Here is a 16,730-nt window from a genome sequence, read left to right as displayed (position 1 = left end):
CTCTGCTAGTTTTACACTGACACCCCCAACACCTAGCCCGTGAATTTGCCCCTCAATACTGTCAACAGCCACCCTAGTTTCTGTTTTGTCAACCCTTAAGACAGGCAGAACCACCTTCATGGGGATGCTCTGGAACACAGCTGGCCCCTGAAAGAACGGACTTGGAGTAAATACCTTCTGAGAGTCATCGTCTGCCAACGCTTCCCGTTGGAGAGTGACTATCCTAGGGGAATCCAGCTTCTGAAAACCCTTCACTAGCGTGGGCTGGGCAGAGTTTAAATGTTGTCCCAGATACGGACAACATGTAAAGATTTTGCTCAGGGTTTCTGAGTACAGAAAGTACTCTTTACTCAAAGAGTAAAGTACGCTTTACTTAAAAGAATACACAGTTCTTCCAGGGGTCAAAATAAAATCCTGAGTGCAGTTAATGAAGCTCCTCATTTGCTTAAGGTTTCTTGGTGGTGGTCAGTATTTGCCTGCTTTTCTTGCAGCGGCTTGCTTTAGCTTGAGCTAGTAACAGCACATGTGGGGGTGTTAACTGTCCTTTTTGAACTTCCCTATTACTCCAGTCATGAGACTTCCTGATCAGCCTTAACAAATCAGTAAAAAAATCAGAGATTTGACATGAGGCGACTTCACCCATCCCACCCGTTCCTCCTTTCTCCAGTAAAGCTGTCCCTCCAGAGCAAGAGTTTTGGGAGAAGGTGGCTTCCCATCGAGAGGACAGCAGTCACTGCCTCTGTTCTGCACTCGGTGGCCAGATGCCACTGCCCTTCTGAACTGTGGTAAGATGGAGATGGAAAGGTCCGTGATTTACATGGGCAGACATGTGCAAACTTCACAGTTTCAGCCAGAATTCCTAAGCTGTGTAGGAATTGCTTAGATCTCTAAGTTGCATACAGGACAAAATTCCAGTTTGCCAAAATTGAATTTTTTCATGGGAGTGTATTTTCAGTGACTAAAATTTTCCCAGGAGAGTGTTCTGTGATTCAAAATGGCACGGCTGGTCAGACCCAGAGCAGGAAAGCAGGAATACGCGATGGCTGACGTGCATCAGATCCGGAAAAGCTAATTTCAGTTTTCAGTCCCGTCATGGGGACTTGACGCAGGGTCTCACATACCGGGTAAATGCCCCAAGCAGGGCGGCTGGCAGTTAGTGCGGACCTCCCTCTGTCTCCTCACGGAGCTGCTCTATCCTGCGCGCTCTGCCAGCTGGACCAGAAATCCCAAGGTCCCGTCCGACAGAACAGCAGGCAGAACACGCACCGTTTTCAAATCCAGTCGAGGCTGAGAGACACCTGTCCCGCAGTGGTCAAGAATTAATTGCTAGCCACACCTTTCAGCTGAAGGATAACAGAAACTGCATGTATGCTGGGTGGGCTACACATCCGCTAACGGTGAAGGTCAAAACTTTCCATTCTCCAGCCCAACGGCCTTCAGTACACGTCATTGAGCCCATCTGGCAGTCGCTCAACAGGAGGACAAGCTATGTTTCTGTCAGGTATAGCCTGAGCAGTGTGAAACTAGATTACATATGAAGAGACTCAATGTAAACGACTGCTTTAAGTTTGTGGCCTGCTGACTTTCGGGTACATAAACCCATGCAAAACTGATGCAGCGTTGTTTTGGTATGACAGTTATAACTGTTGCAGCTTGGCTGGAGCAAAAATCCAGCTAGTCTGCTCTCCTGCCTGCTGTGGGAAGAGGAAGCATCAGGGAAGACTACAAGAACAAGGGGCAAAGAGAGCCTGGTTTTACACCCTCATGACTTCTGCTGATCCACGGTGAGGGATTTCACAAACAGAAATCGCATCAAAACTGTTCTGTTGAAAGTCTGCCTTTGTATGAGAACAAATATTCCTCACACGCTTCACCTGTAAATTAAAAATTATCTTAAAACTTATTCTAAAGTTGATCCTCTAACTGATTTAAAGTGCTCTACCAACAGCTGTCAAGTAGAAAATCTATTTGTTTTTAAAGCACCTTTTGAACTTAAAGTATGTATAGAGTTCTCTTTTTGAAGGATGATTATTTTGCAGTGCGTACATAAGAGCAGCTTACAAATCCACTTAATAGCTTGAAGGATTTTTATAGGATTTTTAATAGCTGCATCAATCCATGCAGCTCTTACACAGAAATTCTCACTATGGTTAAGTCAGAAGTACACTGAACTAGGTCACTCTTGCTTTTTAAGTGTAACAAAGAAAAAAAATTAACTCATGTGACACTGAACTCCAAAGAAGAGTGAAAAGTCAATAAACAGTGAAAATTGTCGGTACTTCGTAAAATTTCTTTCCAGCTTTCTTTGTAGGGAACATTCACACTGGTATTTGGATGGGATTCATGCATCTTCTGTAATGGCTTCTCACTGTGAAAGGTGCTTATCTTAGAGGAACACGTGCACGGGAGTTATTCTGAAGTAAAAAAAAAAAAAAAATCATCAATAAAGCCCTGTCTTTTAATGCTACAGCAAGGTAAATAACCGATGCCTCAGCAACTCTGATCCACTGTAACTGAGGTATTCTCTTTTCACTGTCTTTTTCTACCTCGGGATATTTTATGCCACTTGCTTGCCCTGAGGTGAAGTACACAGCCCTTTTTCAGCAGAGAAAGCCAGTCCTGAATAAAATGTGCTAGGTTACAGTGTTTTCCAAATACGAGCCAGAACAGCACTTTCCAAAATTTTGAGAGATGTTTTCAATGCTAGAGGAAAAAGGTCAGTTAACATCTTCCCAATCGCTCTCCTGTTTCCCAGTGCGCCCCATCTGCGGGTGCAGCCGCTGGGTTAGCACTGCAGCGGGTGGAACTGCACTCCTGGAAATCCCCGTCGGCCAAGGTGCTCCTCGCTCTGGCAAATGCAGGGCTGCGGTCAGAGAAAGCTGGAGGTGCAGTATTGCTTTGCAAATTCTCTTAAAGAGAAGGAGGATCATACAATTCCTTGGAGGTCCTCAGCCGTGAAACGGTAGGCTACAAGGCCACATCTTCTTAATTAGGTTAAAAAATGATGGCTAAGGGAGTAACTCCCATGCAGGGAGATCTCAGGAGAATCTTGGCTTAAGTCACATTTATATGAGCTGTTTCAGTGTAATACTGGAAATTTCATCACTTCTGATATACGTAGGGATAAAGATGTTGATTAAATCATTACATTTCATCCAGCACTGACTATTTCTGGATGTTCCTTTCTAATATATTTGGAGACCAGCAAATATAGTTGAATTTATTTATAGTAACAGAATAAACTAAAAAAGCTTCTTGCTATATAAGCATTTGAAAAAAGCTTTTGTTTTTCGTCTTTTGCAAGGACAAGTACTTTTAATATGCTCTTTGGATGTGTTCAGTGAATGAATGTACAAGAGCCTGAGTTCACAGTTATTTTTATTTAGCAGATGTAGAAGTTTCTAAGGAAAGGGATTCTGAAAATAGTTGCAAGTCTCTGGACTTGCTCAGCATTTCAAGAATAGTTATTTCTGTCTTCCCTTGAAGACATATTTTAACTTGTCAATCCCATGAAAATGCACACTGTTCAATATCTAAAAATTACATCTCCTGGGTTCTAAGTTAAGGAGCAAATTAGGAAAAAAGTGTAAGTCTAAGACTGTCTCATGTTGCTTGTTATTTTCTGAAGGGATCAAAAAGTTTCCAGGTACGTGTCCTTTTGATCCTGGTAGTTTAATGACAGGCAGTTTAAAAATGCTTTCAATGTTTCTGCAGAGATACTGTACCTCTGACTTCTGAATTCCTCTGGGGGCTTTGTCCTTTTGTGCGAGGCCTCGCGTCCTCCTTTTTTGCAGGGAAAAGTCCTGTGGTTTTTTGTGAGGAAAAGTTCTGCTATTGCAAGACCTGACTCTGCAAGTCTAAGAAGAGCTTGACCTCCCATTAACGTGTTTCTTTATGATAAAATACAGATGGCAGAGATGTTGCAGCAACAAAGGACAGCTTTTTAGGAGACAGGATTTAAGGACCCTGTATGTCAGGTTCTTAAAGCAGACTGAACAAGCAAGTATTAAACACACCCTGTTGAAATCACAAAGCCAAACGTCTCATCTATCTTTGCATTGAAATAAAGTTTTGATGCAGCTGCTTTTACTGCCAGTTACTGGAATGTGACTTTCTCATTCACTTCTGCACCCTTGTTCTTGTCAAAACTATAAAACTAAAAGCTTTAAGGAAATTAAAATTTTCCATTTCTGGCTTGTGCTTGGATTTTATTCTCATTGCGTACCTGATGAGAGGTTGTGGCTTTAACGTGCAGATCAGTGTATGTTTTAGGCTGTCTGGATGATAACAATAGGCCTCCTCCACTGGACATAACATCAGTCTGTGTGTGACAGGAACCTCACATCCCCTGCCGTGAGAATCCCCTGCCAAACGCGGGCAGAGAAAAACTGGACCCTGAGTGCTAAAGGCAGCACCCGCCGCTTTATGAGCGATAGCTTTACAGGAGCAGCCGCTTGACGTCCCTGCTCACAGGAGCTGGAACGGCTGCGGGACTGCGCCTGCAGTGCTTGCAACGCTGCTCGGCCATTTGGGCTGTACGGAAACGTAACGTCGTGCAGCTCTGGGATGACAGTGACTGACATAACGAGCCATTTGGCCTATCTGGGTAGCTGAGGTGATAACCGAATCGCTTCCGCGTCAAGAGCTTATCACTGAAACACGGGCTCTCCGCACATCCCAAACCTGTACCAACGCTGCCGAGACATCAAGACAACGAGCCCTCCGCCTCGTTGGGCTGACTCACCCCCGGAGGACCAGAAAACCTAACAGGGAGCATCCCGACAGCAGGGGTGCAGACAGCGCCAGCGGACAGCGAAGCTGTTCTGAAGCGATCTGATCCGCCAAGTGTGTGTTCAACAAAAAGCCATGTCCCTGCTTTCCCTCCCTGCAATTGTACATGCTGTGCTCAAGGGCCTTCTGCGTGTCCCAAAGCAGCGCTGCAGAAAGGTTCATCAAATGTCACGAAGCTTCTATATTTACCTGTCTGCACCACAGCCTCTGATAAATCATTCTGGGGCAGCAAATAAATCCAGTTGTACTGTGCTCTGCCAACGATTTGCCCACATGTGTAAGCTCCAGATCGAAGACCTTGAGCCTCAAGGCTTTGTTTGGTGCAAGGATATATTATGCATTTTATTTTCCGGCAACAGGTTTTTCTTTAAATAGTATCATATCAGAGGGTGGTTTTGTTACTTATTTCTACAAGAATAAGCTTTCTTCTTTCTTTTCCCAGGCTCTCATTTGTTATCAAGGACATAGTCCTACTCCCGTTTTAATGAAAACATTGAATAAAAAAATCCCACCTATGAACGAAACTGGGAAGTGTCCCCACTTCGGTCCCTTTTGGCAAAATCCCACTTACATCAGCAACATCCGTTTTGTTTTCAGCAAGAATAAGATTGGGGGTTCCAATAAAATCAGCATGACCTTTATAAACAGCAAACCCTTCCTCTGCTCTCCTCCTGCCCCCCAAAAACCCAAAACATTGCAACTAGCATCAATCATTGGTTTCCGTGCAGCGGCTGGAAATTCCCAGCGGGCTGTGATGACTAACCTGGTTCTTCACCAGTACCGTGGTTCCACAGCTGCGCTGAAATGCTGCCGCAAGGACATCTCCTCTCAAAGAACATCAGTCTTCAAGGTGTCAGCCACACAAATCTGCTTTTTAAGAGGGCTACAGATGAAAGGATATTAGAAAGCAGATACTGTAATGAACTTGTGCTATTGAAAATACTATGATCTCACGAGGAAGGATAATTTATGTGTATAGAAAAAGCAAAAAAACCTCCAAAACAGATGGAGCCCATGCATCTGATAATATTGTTAACACAGGTACGAGGCAAAAAGTGTGTTTTCCCAGTGTTTTGCTAAGATGTCCCTTCTGCTATCAGATTTTTAAGTTTCTTACTGTATTCAGAGTTTCTACTTGTATTTATTCCAGTGGCATCAGTCTTTCTTCTGCCCTTTCTTAACACTCAGCAACAGCCCGTGCCTGCAGACGTAGGACTCTCAGCCCCGCTCTCAGATCACTTTGCTGCCTCAGTTTTAACCTAGCTGCGGCGCCAGGCTTTTCCATCATTCCCTTCTCTTTCAGGGTTTTATGGAAGGGTAAATTTAGGTCCCCATACGTTATTCACGTAGCAGGTATGCATTTTTACATACCTGTCAATAACGTGTAAAAGGCAGAGCGGCTTCACTCTCGGTTGTCCTTTTCAATGCAACCAAGCCAGAAGATTTGGTGCGCTCTCAAGTTGTTCATTCATATTTTTGTCTGAAAAGCGGTGCCTCGCACATCCTTTTGTGCTCTCTGCTGGTGGAGATTTTCCCGTACCCACACATACTGCATCCTGCAGCGATTCCAAGGGCATCATCCCCCCGGGAGGCAGATCTCCAGCAACCCCGGCGGCAGAGGGAGCTGGAGGGATGAGAGTCAGCTGCGCCCTTGTCGCCTAAACTCTTCTCCGGTCTGCACGCTATTCCCAGCTCCCTCTCCCTCCGTGGCTTTGATTGCAGTGGAAAACACAGAATAAAACTATGTGAAAAGACAGTGGCAATCAGGGCGCTGAACAAGACTCGCTCTCCCCGCGATTCACGGTAGCCTCGCCAGCTGGCGCGGGCTTTTGAGACATGGTCACGCACTGGGGCTGGCACAAAAGGCAGAAGGAGAGGCAGTGGGTTTACCCAGTTTGAAAGTGCTTCAGGCTCACCTAGCCGGGGGAAGAAAGCTAAGCAAAGCCAGATTGCGTGAAAAAGGGAACTTTTTTGACTGAGAGTGACAGCAGCTAAAAATCGTATTTTCTCTCTCCCCATTTGCTTTCTGTATTTTAGTTTGGAGCATCAGGGAATTTGGGAAAGAGGTGGTAGGGTAGGGGCCAGGCCTGCTGCATTTGAACTGTTGCATGGGGAGGGTTGGCGGGAGGCGAGGTGGCTCAGGACAGCCCCTGATGCTGCTGTACATAACGTACGGCAGGATAAAGAAGTCTCAGCCCAGTTTTGCCAAACAGTATCAAAATCTAATTGAAAGGGGTAACCATCCCCCACCCTCAGGGTCCTGGGATGTTAAACAGAAGGTAAAGGGCACGTGGGGGAAAGATGCTCATCCAGGGACAACATAGGAATCCAAAAGCACAAACAAGTCAACTCTGCAATAAAGCAAAGATTGTTTTCCCAGCTCAAATGCATAAAAAAATATTTTCCAGTTACATTTCATGAAGACATTTATTGATATTGTAAGTGAAGTGAGATGCAGAATTATGAATTATTATAGGTGATTCCTATGAGAAAAAAAAAAAAAAAATGCTTGAAATGCATGATGTAAACAGCCAGAAGCCAACATTTCCCTAAAACTTTATAAAAATGCTTCTAGATGAGAAGGACAACTGCAAGAAAAATTAGCCTATAAATAATAAAAGCAGTTTAATACATTATGAAGAGTGTCTGGTTTTATGTTTTTTTTTTGATAAAATCGCACAAAGTATATCCAGTGAAACAGCTGTTCCTGCTCTCAGGGGCTGAGAGGACATCTCTGCGGGGCTCTGAGAAGAATGGAGCGATGGCTCTTGGTTTTGAGAAGGTCAGGAGAAAAATGCCAAGCGCTGCCAAGTCCTGAAAAAGCCCTCACAAACCCAGGACTTGCACTTACTTACCATGGAAGCGCCAGTCGTACTGCATGACCCACTCAACAGCCCCATCTTTATGCACCCTTTACTTTCCCCTAAACAAAGGGCATTTACACATCCCTTGGGTTACCCGCACGAAGGCAAGATGTGAATAAAGTAGCAGCCGAGTCCAGTTTTGGAGTACCACTGGCTGCTTCATCTGCGGCACAGCTGTAGACCAAGCGGGGTTCTTCCTTCTCCTGCTTCCCAACAGTTCAGGCGTTGCAGAAGTCACGCAATCCGAATGAGAACATTACTTTTGTACATAGTATTTAAAAAATAGAATTAAAATAAAGAGAGCAGAACCCTGACATTGCTTTGCCAACTGTACAATGAGTTGATCAGCTGGTTTTTCTTTGTTTTTAGAACAGTATTTACCTCCAGTAGCATCTGGTGAGGTTTGGTAGCTGCAGGAAGGGGACTCGCTAGGCAACGAGCATGCATCCCTCCAGCGTTCTGAGGGACAGAGTGACCGCAGAGAGGTGTTGTCTTTCTGCTGCTGCGCGTGGGACCTCCAGAACAGTTCCCAGAAGCGTAATGACAAGGTAGGAAGATCCTTTATGCCTGATGGAATGGAGGGGTACTGATGAAAAGTCAGTCCTGACAGATTTATGCAGATAAAATAACGTATGAACTGCCAGACTGCCTTGGCTCCTCATAAATCATCTGCGCTTTAAGTCCTCTTGTAGGCAAATCACGAGGTGCTGTTCCCAGAAATGGAAGGGTGAAGTTTGAAAGCATGAAAAGTTCAGGGCAGGCAGTTACCCAGCATCAGTGCCCCTCCCCTCTCACAACAGAAAAATCAAATTGCTGAGGACATTGATAAGGAAGGGATGCTCTTTTTTTAGGGGATGCTGCTTTTTGGTAGGGTACGATCTGTGCAAAGCAACCCTTACTGCAACAAGCCCCCCTTTGACATCCAAAGGGGTGAATGTGAGGATAGCGCTGTAATCACTTCAGTATCTCACCCCCCACCCACAAAATACAGAACCTGCAAGCTGCTGGAGCCCTTTGGGCTCACTGCTGACAGTGTTAATCAGAACTGTTATTCATTACGTACAGGAGTTAACAAACAATTTTTTCCAGGTAATCCTAACTGTCAAGCTCACAACACACTCTAGGTTATTATAACGCTATGTCAGCTGCTAGCTAGTTACTTTTGCTCCAATTTGTCAGCATTACCATATTATTTTTTCTGCTGACTGCTTAAAACCACGAGACATCCGGGGATGCTGGGTCAGGAAAGCTTTGTGGGCTTATGGGTGGGGAAGAGAAGGCTACTGAGATTTATTATTCACCCCCCCCCCGCCCCCCAACCAGATCTGAGGAAAACAGAGGAAAATAGCAAATGCTTCTTCATTCAGCTTGCCTCTCAAACCCCTTTATTCAGGAAGAGCGGTTCCCAAATCCCCATATTGGCTCTTTGTAGCCCGGAAGAGCAAAGGGATTGTTCATTACAAAGCTGGTAGGCATCTGAGGAGGATGCTGACCCCTACAAGGAAACACTAGTACTCATTTACAAACAGAACTCAGCATTTTTATTCATTGATTGACTTCCTGCCAGTTTTGATATTTGCTACCACCAGAGAAGAGCGTAAAAACACAGTACAACATTGTTAACCAGTTAGGAAGGCTGGAAGGGAAAGCAAATCCCAGTACAATTGCAAGTAACTTGGTGGAGTTCATAATTAAGATCTTTTTGAACGGATCAGCAATGAAGCAATAAATATGCTGCTGCACTGAACCAACAACAGGACTTTCACTAAGTTTGTGGTTTTATTGCATTACAGTTTAAAACTAAACGTTATCCATCATCATACATTTGTTCACCAACCAGGTAAATGACACTTTTTCATGTTATATGCTAAATGGCTAAAATTATGCAGTAGCTGAACTAGACTAGGACTAGTAGAGGTAGATATTGAATGGGCAGTGCCAGGCAGAAATATTTTGTAAAAGTACTTTTTTGTCTTTTGTCACGAACAGTTAGCAGATGTAACATTTTCAATTAAAACAACATCTTAGGAAAGCTATTCCAAGATGCTTTGCATTTTCTAGTAATATTTCTCTCGCAATATTCTTACAAACCCTTTGATATGGTCCCTTGTAAACTGGACAATCTTTGTCCTGCGAGTTTTCTACCATGATTTACTTGAAGACCAACATACAAAGCTAGAATCTTTGTGAACGTACTACTATTTGCTTGTACCACTCAAAGTAATACACGTTGACAGCTTCCCTGGCATGGGAAGACTGCATTTATAGTATTTACAGCTTCAGTAATCCTTCTAGTAATTAAAAAAAGCTATTTTATATTTAATCTAAAATGGAATTTCTATTATGCCACCTCCTTATAACTCACTTCAGTCTCTTTTTGCCGAGCTGCTCTATCAGTTGCTCCTTGCCATTCTCACTGCGGGCTGTATGCTCTTGGGAAGAGTCTCTGCCTGAAACAGGCATTAGAACTGGTGTTTGTAGACTGCAGCTTTAATTTCTAGGAAATATAATCATGACAACATGACCATGAGATTCGTAAAAGTGTACGCCCTTTGCTCCTCGCCACACCCAAGAGCAGTTCACATCTGGAACACTCCTGGAAGCGAGAGTCTTTCCCCAAGCTCAGCAACCATTTTCCTCCACCTAGAACTTTAACTTTCATTAACGAGCTTATAGACCGCTCAATTCCTTACTGATATGACTGCCTTATTACACTACGTTTGCATCATTTTCCTCCACAGAATCCCAAAGCAGTATGTTATCAGACAAGCATGACTTTTACTTCCACATAGTTTGAGCTATTTTACATTACCACTTAGGTACAAACTGCATTTTTAGAGCAAACTTTCTTAGGGGGAAAAGACAGGGGAAAGATTTCAAAGCCAGCTAGCTACCCAGTACAAAACACTTGCAAAAACATTTAAAGCAATCGTGAAAAGGGAAAAATAAAATCATTTTAATTCAGGTATATTGAACTGGATTATTGTATCAAGTGCTTTCGTTCGCGTTAGTGGCACACGTTCAAAGCACAACTGTGGCATAGGGGATGCTAGCACTGCAGGAACGGTGGCACCATTGCTCGAACCCTCAAAGGCATCACGTTAGACAAAGATCGTAAGCTTTCTTATTGGAACTTGCTCACGTGATACTGAAATTGTATTTGCACCTCTGGTTTCTCAGGCCTGATTTCACCCTACGCTCATCGGTGTTTCCTTCCTATGAAGACACTGACAATTCAATCTGGCTGAAGAGTAAGGTGCTACACCAAGACCTTCCAGGGTCTACTGTACAGCTGGAGCACCTCCAGACCTGGAAAAACAAACCAAAGCAAACGCTAAAGAAAGACTTAATAGGCTAATTATACGTACCTCATCTAGCCCTAAAGAGCTCCCTGGGAAACTTGGAATTTTCTCCCTACGCTAGGAGAAAAACTGAGCGACAAACTTCCTTCTGTATTCAGAACACGACTCCTCCCCTGTGAACATGGAAATATTAAGACCTCTACTGAAAAAAGTCATAACTGTAGAAGAATATAGAGGCTTTTAAGGCATTTAAGATGCAAAGAAATAAGTTACTGAATAGATCATTTTGAGACTATTTTACCTGTTAGTTCACACATACCACTTCTGAGTGCTCTGGTCTCCAAATGGAAGGAGTGAGTACCTCACCTATCATCTTGGGGCAAAAAACCACTTTCAGTTACTTACAATTTAAGTCCACTTCCGACTCTGGCATTGCTTCATGCAATGTGCATTTGCACCATCTACGGTCTCTATCTAGGGATATTTTGTTGTTTCACTTTTTTCCCCCCAGGAAAGATATCCATGGCATATGTATGTCATCACCAGTGGCTCACTGATGGTGAAAACATCTTTCTCCAGTGAAAATCATGAAGAATCGAACCAAATCATGTCATTAGTAAGCCAACATTCTAGGTCACTCTGCCCATGACTGCAATCCCTGCTCACCTGCTTTGGCAGCCAAGCACCAACGATCACAATTTTGGATCTTGGCATGCAAAGGAAAGTTTTCACTGTAGCATGGCACTCTGTGCTACTACTCCGCAAGACTCATGGCATCGGATTGTAACTTTGTTTCCAGCTCTTAAAAACTCTTCCTCAGAAGTTAGCATTGCATCTAACAGGAGAGATGCGAAGATGGATTAGCAATTCCTTTGCCAAATAAAGAACCTTCTTCTTCAGGTAAACTCTCGACTTAGTTTCATGTCCTGGGACTGCAGTCTTCTGGAAGGGGACAAGGAACCTCTTTAATCCAAAAGCATCACCTCTGAAGCGCTACGGATGCCTTTTGGCAAGGTTACGAAGAAGTGCCTTTGGGGAAATCACAATAGATGTGTAGATGGAGGCTTCTGGAAGGCCCACAGAAATATCCTTTCCCACTTGCATAATGAAAGAGAACAAGTAACTTCTTGCTTTTAGTTCATCTATTTCAACACAAAAACAGGCAGTGAAAACGTAAAGGAAATAATCCCATTTATAGGCAGCACCCAAAAAACAGAATTTGAAGAAAAAAAAAACAAAACAAAACATTGCTTGATGCAATTCACAATCTGTTAAAAAGAGTGAGCACTCATCTGCCTCCAGCTAAGCATCAGAAGCCAAGAAAACGGCAGCAATACTCTGAGGCAAGGCCAAAAGCTCATAGCTTGTGTAGGCAAGATTGAACCATCTTCAGTAGTTGCAGAAGACATGCAGTCCAAGTATCTCAGGCTGCAGAAAAGACTGAGATCTAGACATAAATACCAGAGTCAATTAAAGGCTCTACAGGTATTCTAGTCCCTAAAAGCCCAGCAGATTAAATATACAGATATAGCAATACAACTTACATTTCCGACATGAACTACACTGCAAACATACACAAGGATAGTCTAACCATGAAAAGAAAGTGGTGCTGAATATACAAGAAACAAAACACTGTTCTTCTGACTGTTAGAAAACTACAAACCCATTAAGTCTTCCTGGATTTCTTAACTGTACGTGTCAATCACTGAATTCCATGATGTGGAAGAGGAAGGCTGTGTATCCACACGACAGATACTCTGTAACTGAACTCCTGCAGCAAAGAAGGCACTCACTTTATAAGCTGTAGTTTATTTTCTGCTCTGTTTTATATGAAGAGCCTATAAAAAAAAACATTTGAGCACTTATCTATATTAACACAGTAGACTTGTAGACTAAAGCTCGACTTGGAAAATAAAATTCGACGTAACACTGGTGGAACTTAAAAGCCAAGTAGTAAAGCATTCTGTGTTATAGGACTTCCCAGACATTCAGTATTTACATATAATGCATTTGCACTTTATACTCAACAACCACCCATCAGCAGTGACATTATTAGCGTAACTGGACAGCACAGTAAGCCAACCCTGAGCTGCACTCTAGTGAACCCCATTCATTTTCAAAGTACAACAGAGATTGGTTTAAATATTCACACAATTGTTTTTCAAAACGTTTTATTGCATTATATTTGGTACCTCATGTTTGACAAAGGAAATTACATCTGTAACTGCAGGAATAAGAAGCTGGTCTGTTATTGAAAAAAAATCTTGGGCCCCTTAAAAGTTACAAAGTCTTGGGCTTGCCTGAAACAACTGAGCAAGAAATATATTCTTAGAAATGTAGGGCTTCAAGTATTACAAACCTGTGACACTGTGGAAAAGTTCCAGAGGTATCTAAACTGCAGCACTTTTTTTTTTTTTCTGCATAACGTGAACAAGGCCTGCTGAGGTTTTAAACTATTAGTCTCTTGATCAGTCAAAATGGTAGTCAGGAGTTCTCCTCTTTGCAACTTCAAGCCATAGTATGTTCTCATTTTGTTTTCACTCTACGTGAAAATGCATGCTATCTTTCTAATTAGTTGGTGCCACATCACAGTGCATAATTTTATTTGGTTCTTGCATTACAGTTTTAAAAAGTTTGGCCAACCTATGCTGATAGGTTCATCTCAAGAACAGCAAAGTTGATTCTCCCCACCCCACCCCCCAAGTTTAATTCAAAGAGAGAGAGAGTTTTAACTGGTTCCTTCAGTTTAAAAACTGTGGTGCAAGAACACCAAACTGATCGTGTACAGTGAATTTCAGAGACACAACAAGCGTATTGAACACACTATGTTTCTTAATTCTGCTCGATATCCGTATGTCCCAGCATCCACAACATAACACGTATGTTGCAGGTTTCTCTGTATATTCTGATTCACATTGCATTCCTATGGACAGAATCATCCCCGTATCAAAATCAGTCAGATGCTAAAGCCCCAACAACTCTTTGTGCTCAGTGAAAGAATCCAGTGCTAAAACAGCATTTTTGCTGTCTGAGATAACAGTAATCTCACAAGACAAATTTAAAGTAATATTTCTGCCACACACCTGCTCTGAGGGCTATACGCCTCCAGATTTCATATAAATTAGTTTAAAAACATGGGTAGGTACGGAGAAGGGGTTTTTTTTCTTCAATTTTAGCAGCTTTTAATTTTTAAGAAACCGAACAACCTATATCCAGTAATATGTTAGATATTTTATATATATACTTTGTCAGCAGGATAAAAAAAAAGTAAAACTATTTGAAGGCAACATTTTTTTTTCCTTCTGTTCTCTGTGTAAGTTAGAACAATTCAGCAGGTGCGTGACAAAAATATTATACACCAGATATGGTCCAATGTCATTTTTTTCCAATAAAGTTGTTCATATTTCATTGGCCAGTTCTTCAGGTTCTGCAGAACTATCTCCATTAACTGTGATCTTCATATCCTCTTCATATCCAGGGGGCATGAAAGCCAAAGCATAAGGGAAAAGCTTATGACAATTTGCTCTGTAAGTTTCAGATGCTTCTTTACAGTCTCCAAGGCTACCGTCACATAAAGCTTCTAATACCTCCATACAAGTCTAATTAAAGAGAAAAATAAAGAAGTGTTACGGTTTCTTCAACATTCATCTGAACACTCACAAACCAGAAATACAATACCACAAAGAAAACAAACTCCCAAGTATTGTTTTCAGGTTTCTATCAGTATCAAATGGACATTTTTTTAACTAGACACAGCATGAAATACCAGTGTAGTCTGATTCGAAATAATGCAGTTTAAAAAGGGATTTTAAAACCAGCTAGAAATCTCGACTGAAAATGAAAATACTCATTTGTCACCTGTTCCTTACTTTCCTAAAAAAAAAAATTGATTCTTACTAGTTGGAAACCAAGAACCAGGCTTACTTGCAACTGTGTTTCTTGGGTTTGTGGTTCCCGCCCCCACAATCTTGGGATACACTGAACATTTCAGCAATACACAACATGCATTTGAATTTTAGCATTCGCAAATAAAAACAAGAAATCCAGAATATATACTATAATTTCCTAATAATGACTTTTGTGAACATGCTTTCAGATAGAATTGGAAGAGTTGTGGAATATAATTAAAATGTAAAAATAGCATCAGCTGAATAACCATAATTAGATGTGAAAACATTTCTGGTAGGGGAAAAAAAAAAAAAAACAACCGAACATTTTTACATTTAAGGATATGTGACTTACTGAAGCGTGCCTGTAACTAGTGAACGGACCCAAATTACTCAGATATTATCCCATCCTTCAGATATATCTGCAGTTTCATATCCATTTGCGTTCATGGTTTAGAAGAGCAAAAGGAGATTTCCTGGTTTTTTCAACTTGCATTCCAAACATGAGAAACAGACCTAGTGAGCTTCACTAAAGCCCACCAGCATTTAACATCCGTCCATGTCGCGTATGCTAGTCTTTTTCCACTCCTCTGACATTTACTAGAGCTGTTATTTGTTCTGTGTATTGAGATTAACTGCTCTGTCCTCCTGCTACGGGGTTATGAAGTTCTCTTCAACAACCCCTGTTCCTCACATTTGCTCTTTGTGACACTGGCATCCACAGAAGGTCAAATATATCTAGATTTATGCCTGCAACGTGCCCTGAGACATCTGGTCTTTACTAAAATGAAATGTAATAAATTTGATCTCTTTGCACACGAGAATGCCTTTCAACAAATGCCTACACTCCTTCAGATCCTCTTTTTTTTTTTTTTGAGGGCACTTTCAATTTCCCATCTAAAAGTTCAGCAGAACTCCAACTCTTACTTTATGTTGGCACCAAGAATGCTTAAATTGAGCTTTTTCAGTTTTATCACAATGCTGCATATATCATCTTTATACACTGCTGAGTCAGTAAATGCTTCTTGTAGTCCTACCAAGGTAACACCTCTAAAACAACCAAGCATTTTTGGTTACATTTGAATCTTTCCCTAGTCCAATTCCCAGAATCCCACTCTCAGGCAAAAAACACAGCTACAAGGCAAAAAGAATGCTGTTGAAAGCAATTCAATTTTTGTTTTCTAAATCTATTGATAATCTATTTTAAACTCTTTGAGATTACTCAAACATAACACACACAAAAACCAACCAAACAAACAAGAAAACAGTTTATGAAAACTGCTAAATATGTACTTAGGATATAAGAGACATGAGTTTGTGTCCCATAACCAGATCAGCTAGAGAAAGGTTCTGAATCTTTAACATCCTACGCAAGTTTATAAACCATGGCAAATTGTCTTTTCTTGTCTCTTCCCCCCCCCCCCGTTTTGTCCAAAAGTTCTATTGTGAACTTAAAATCCTTCCCATTAAAAGTTCCATTGAACCCAGTATATTTCCAAAGGGATGTTTTTTGGAAAATGTTGATTTTTGCTCACAAAAGAATAATTTTACTAGGAAGTTCACCAATTTTACTTGAAATAGATCTAAAAAATTCTCGAGTCCCCAGATAGATAAAGAGCACAATTAAGAAATAAAGTGCCAGGGGAACCGAGAGAAACAAAATGTCCTAAAGTTTGCACAGCTTGCCAAGGAATCTCTCTAATACTTAATTAAATGTGCTAGACACTCTCACAGTGGTGCCAAAGGAAACGGTTTGACTGGGATACAGAAATAGTTTAGAAAAGACTAGAAAAAAGAAAGGACATTTTATTCCTACTCCGCTTTGTCAGGTAAGGTTGTGTGCGGTCATCGGAAGAAAAAAAAAAATGCTTATTAATTCTTTGTAA

The 16,730-nt window shown here is 41.7% G+C and overlaps 1 protein-coding gene across 3 annotated transcripts in view; it reads right to left on the bottom strand.

The window, feature by feature from the left end:
- Positions 1–9,202: 9,202 nt before the first annotated feature.
- NAA15 (N-alpha-acetyltransferase 15, NatA auxiliary subunit) overlaps positions 9,203–16,730 on the bottom strand; it is a 44,365-nt gene continuing 36,837 nt past the window's right edge. The window contains exons 21-22 of one of the 3 annotated variants that reach the window (XR_014228557.1): positions 11,624–14,556; positions 9,204–10,964 (exon numbers count right to left, since the gene is read on the bottom strand). Coding sequence is in view for 2 of the 3 variants with exons in the window: in XM_082315671.1 (XP_082171797.1) it covers positions 14,356–14,556 (201 nt within the window). In the remaining variant the exon portion in view is untranslated. Of the gene's footprint in view, positions 14,557–16,730 lie in introns of all 3 variants that reach the window. The other 2 variants (XM_082315671.1, XM_082315672.1) reach the window with 2 other exon arrangements.

This window comes from Platalea leucorodia (genome assembly GCF_965183815.1).
Source record: "Platalea leucorodia genome assembly, chromosome: 6".
Lineage (NCBI taxonomy): Eukaryota > Metazoa > Chordata > Aves > Pelecaniformes > Threskiornithidae > Platalea > Platalea leucorodia.
The sequence above is the reverse complement of the archived record's forward strand: the minus strand, read 5'-3'. Positions and strand labels throughout refer to the sequence as shown.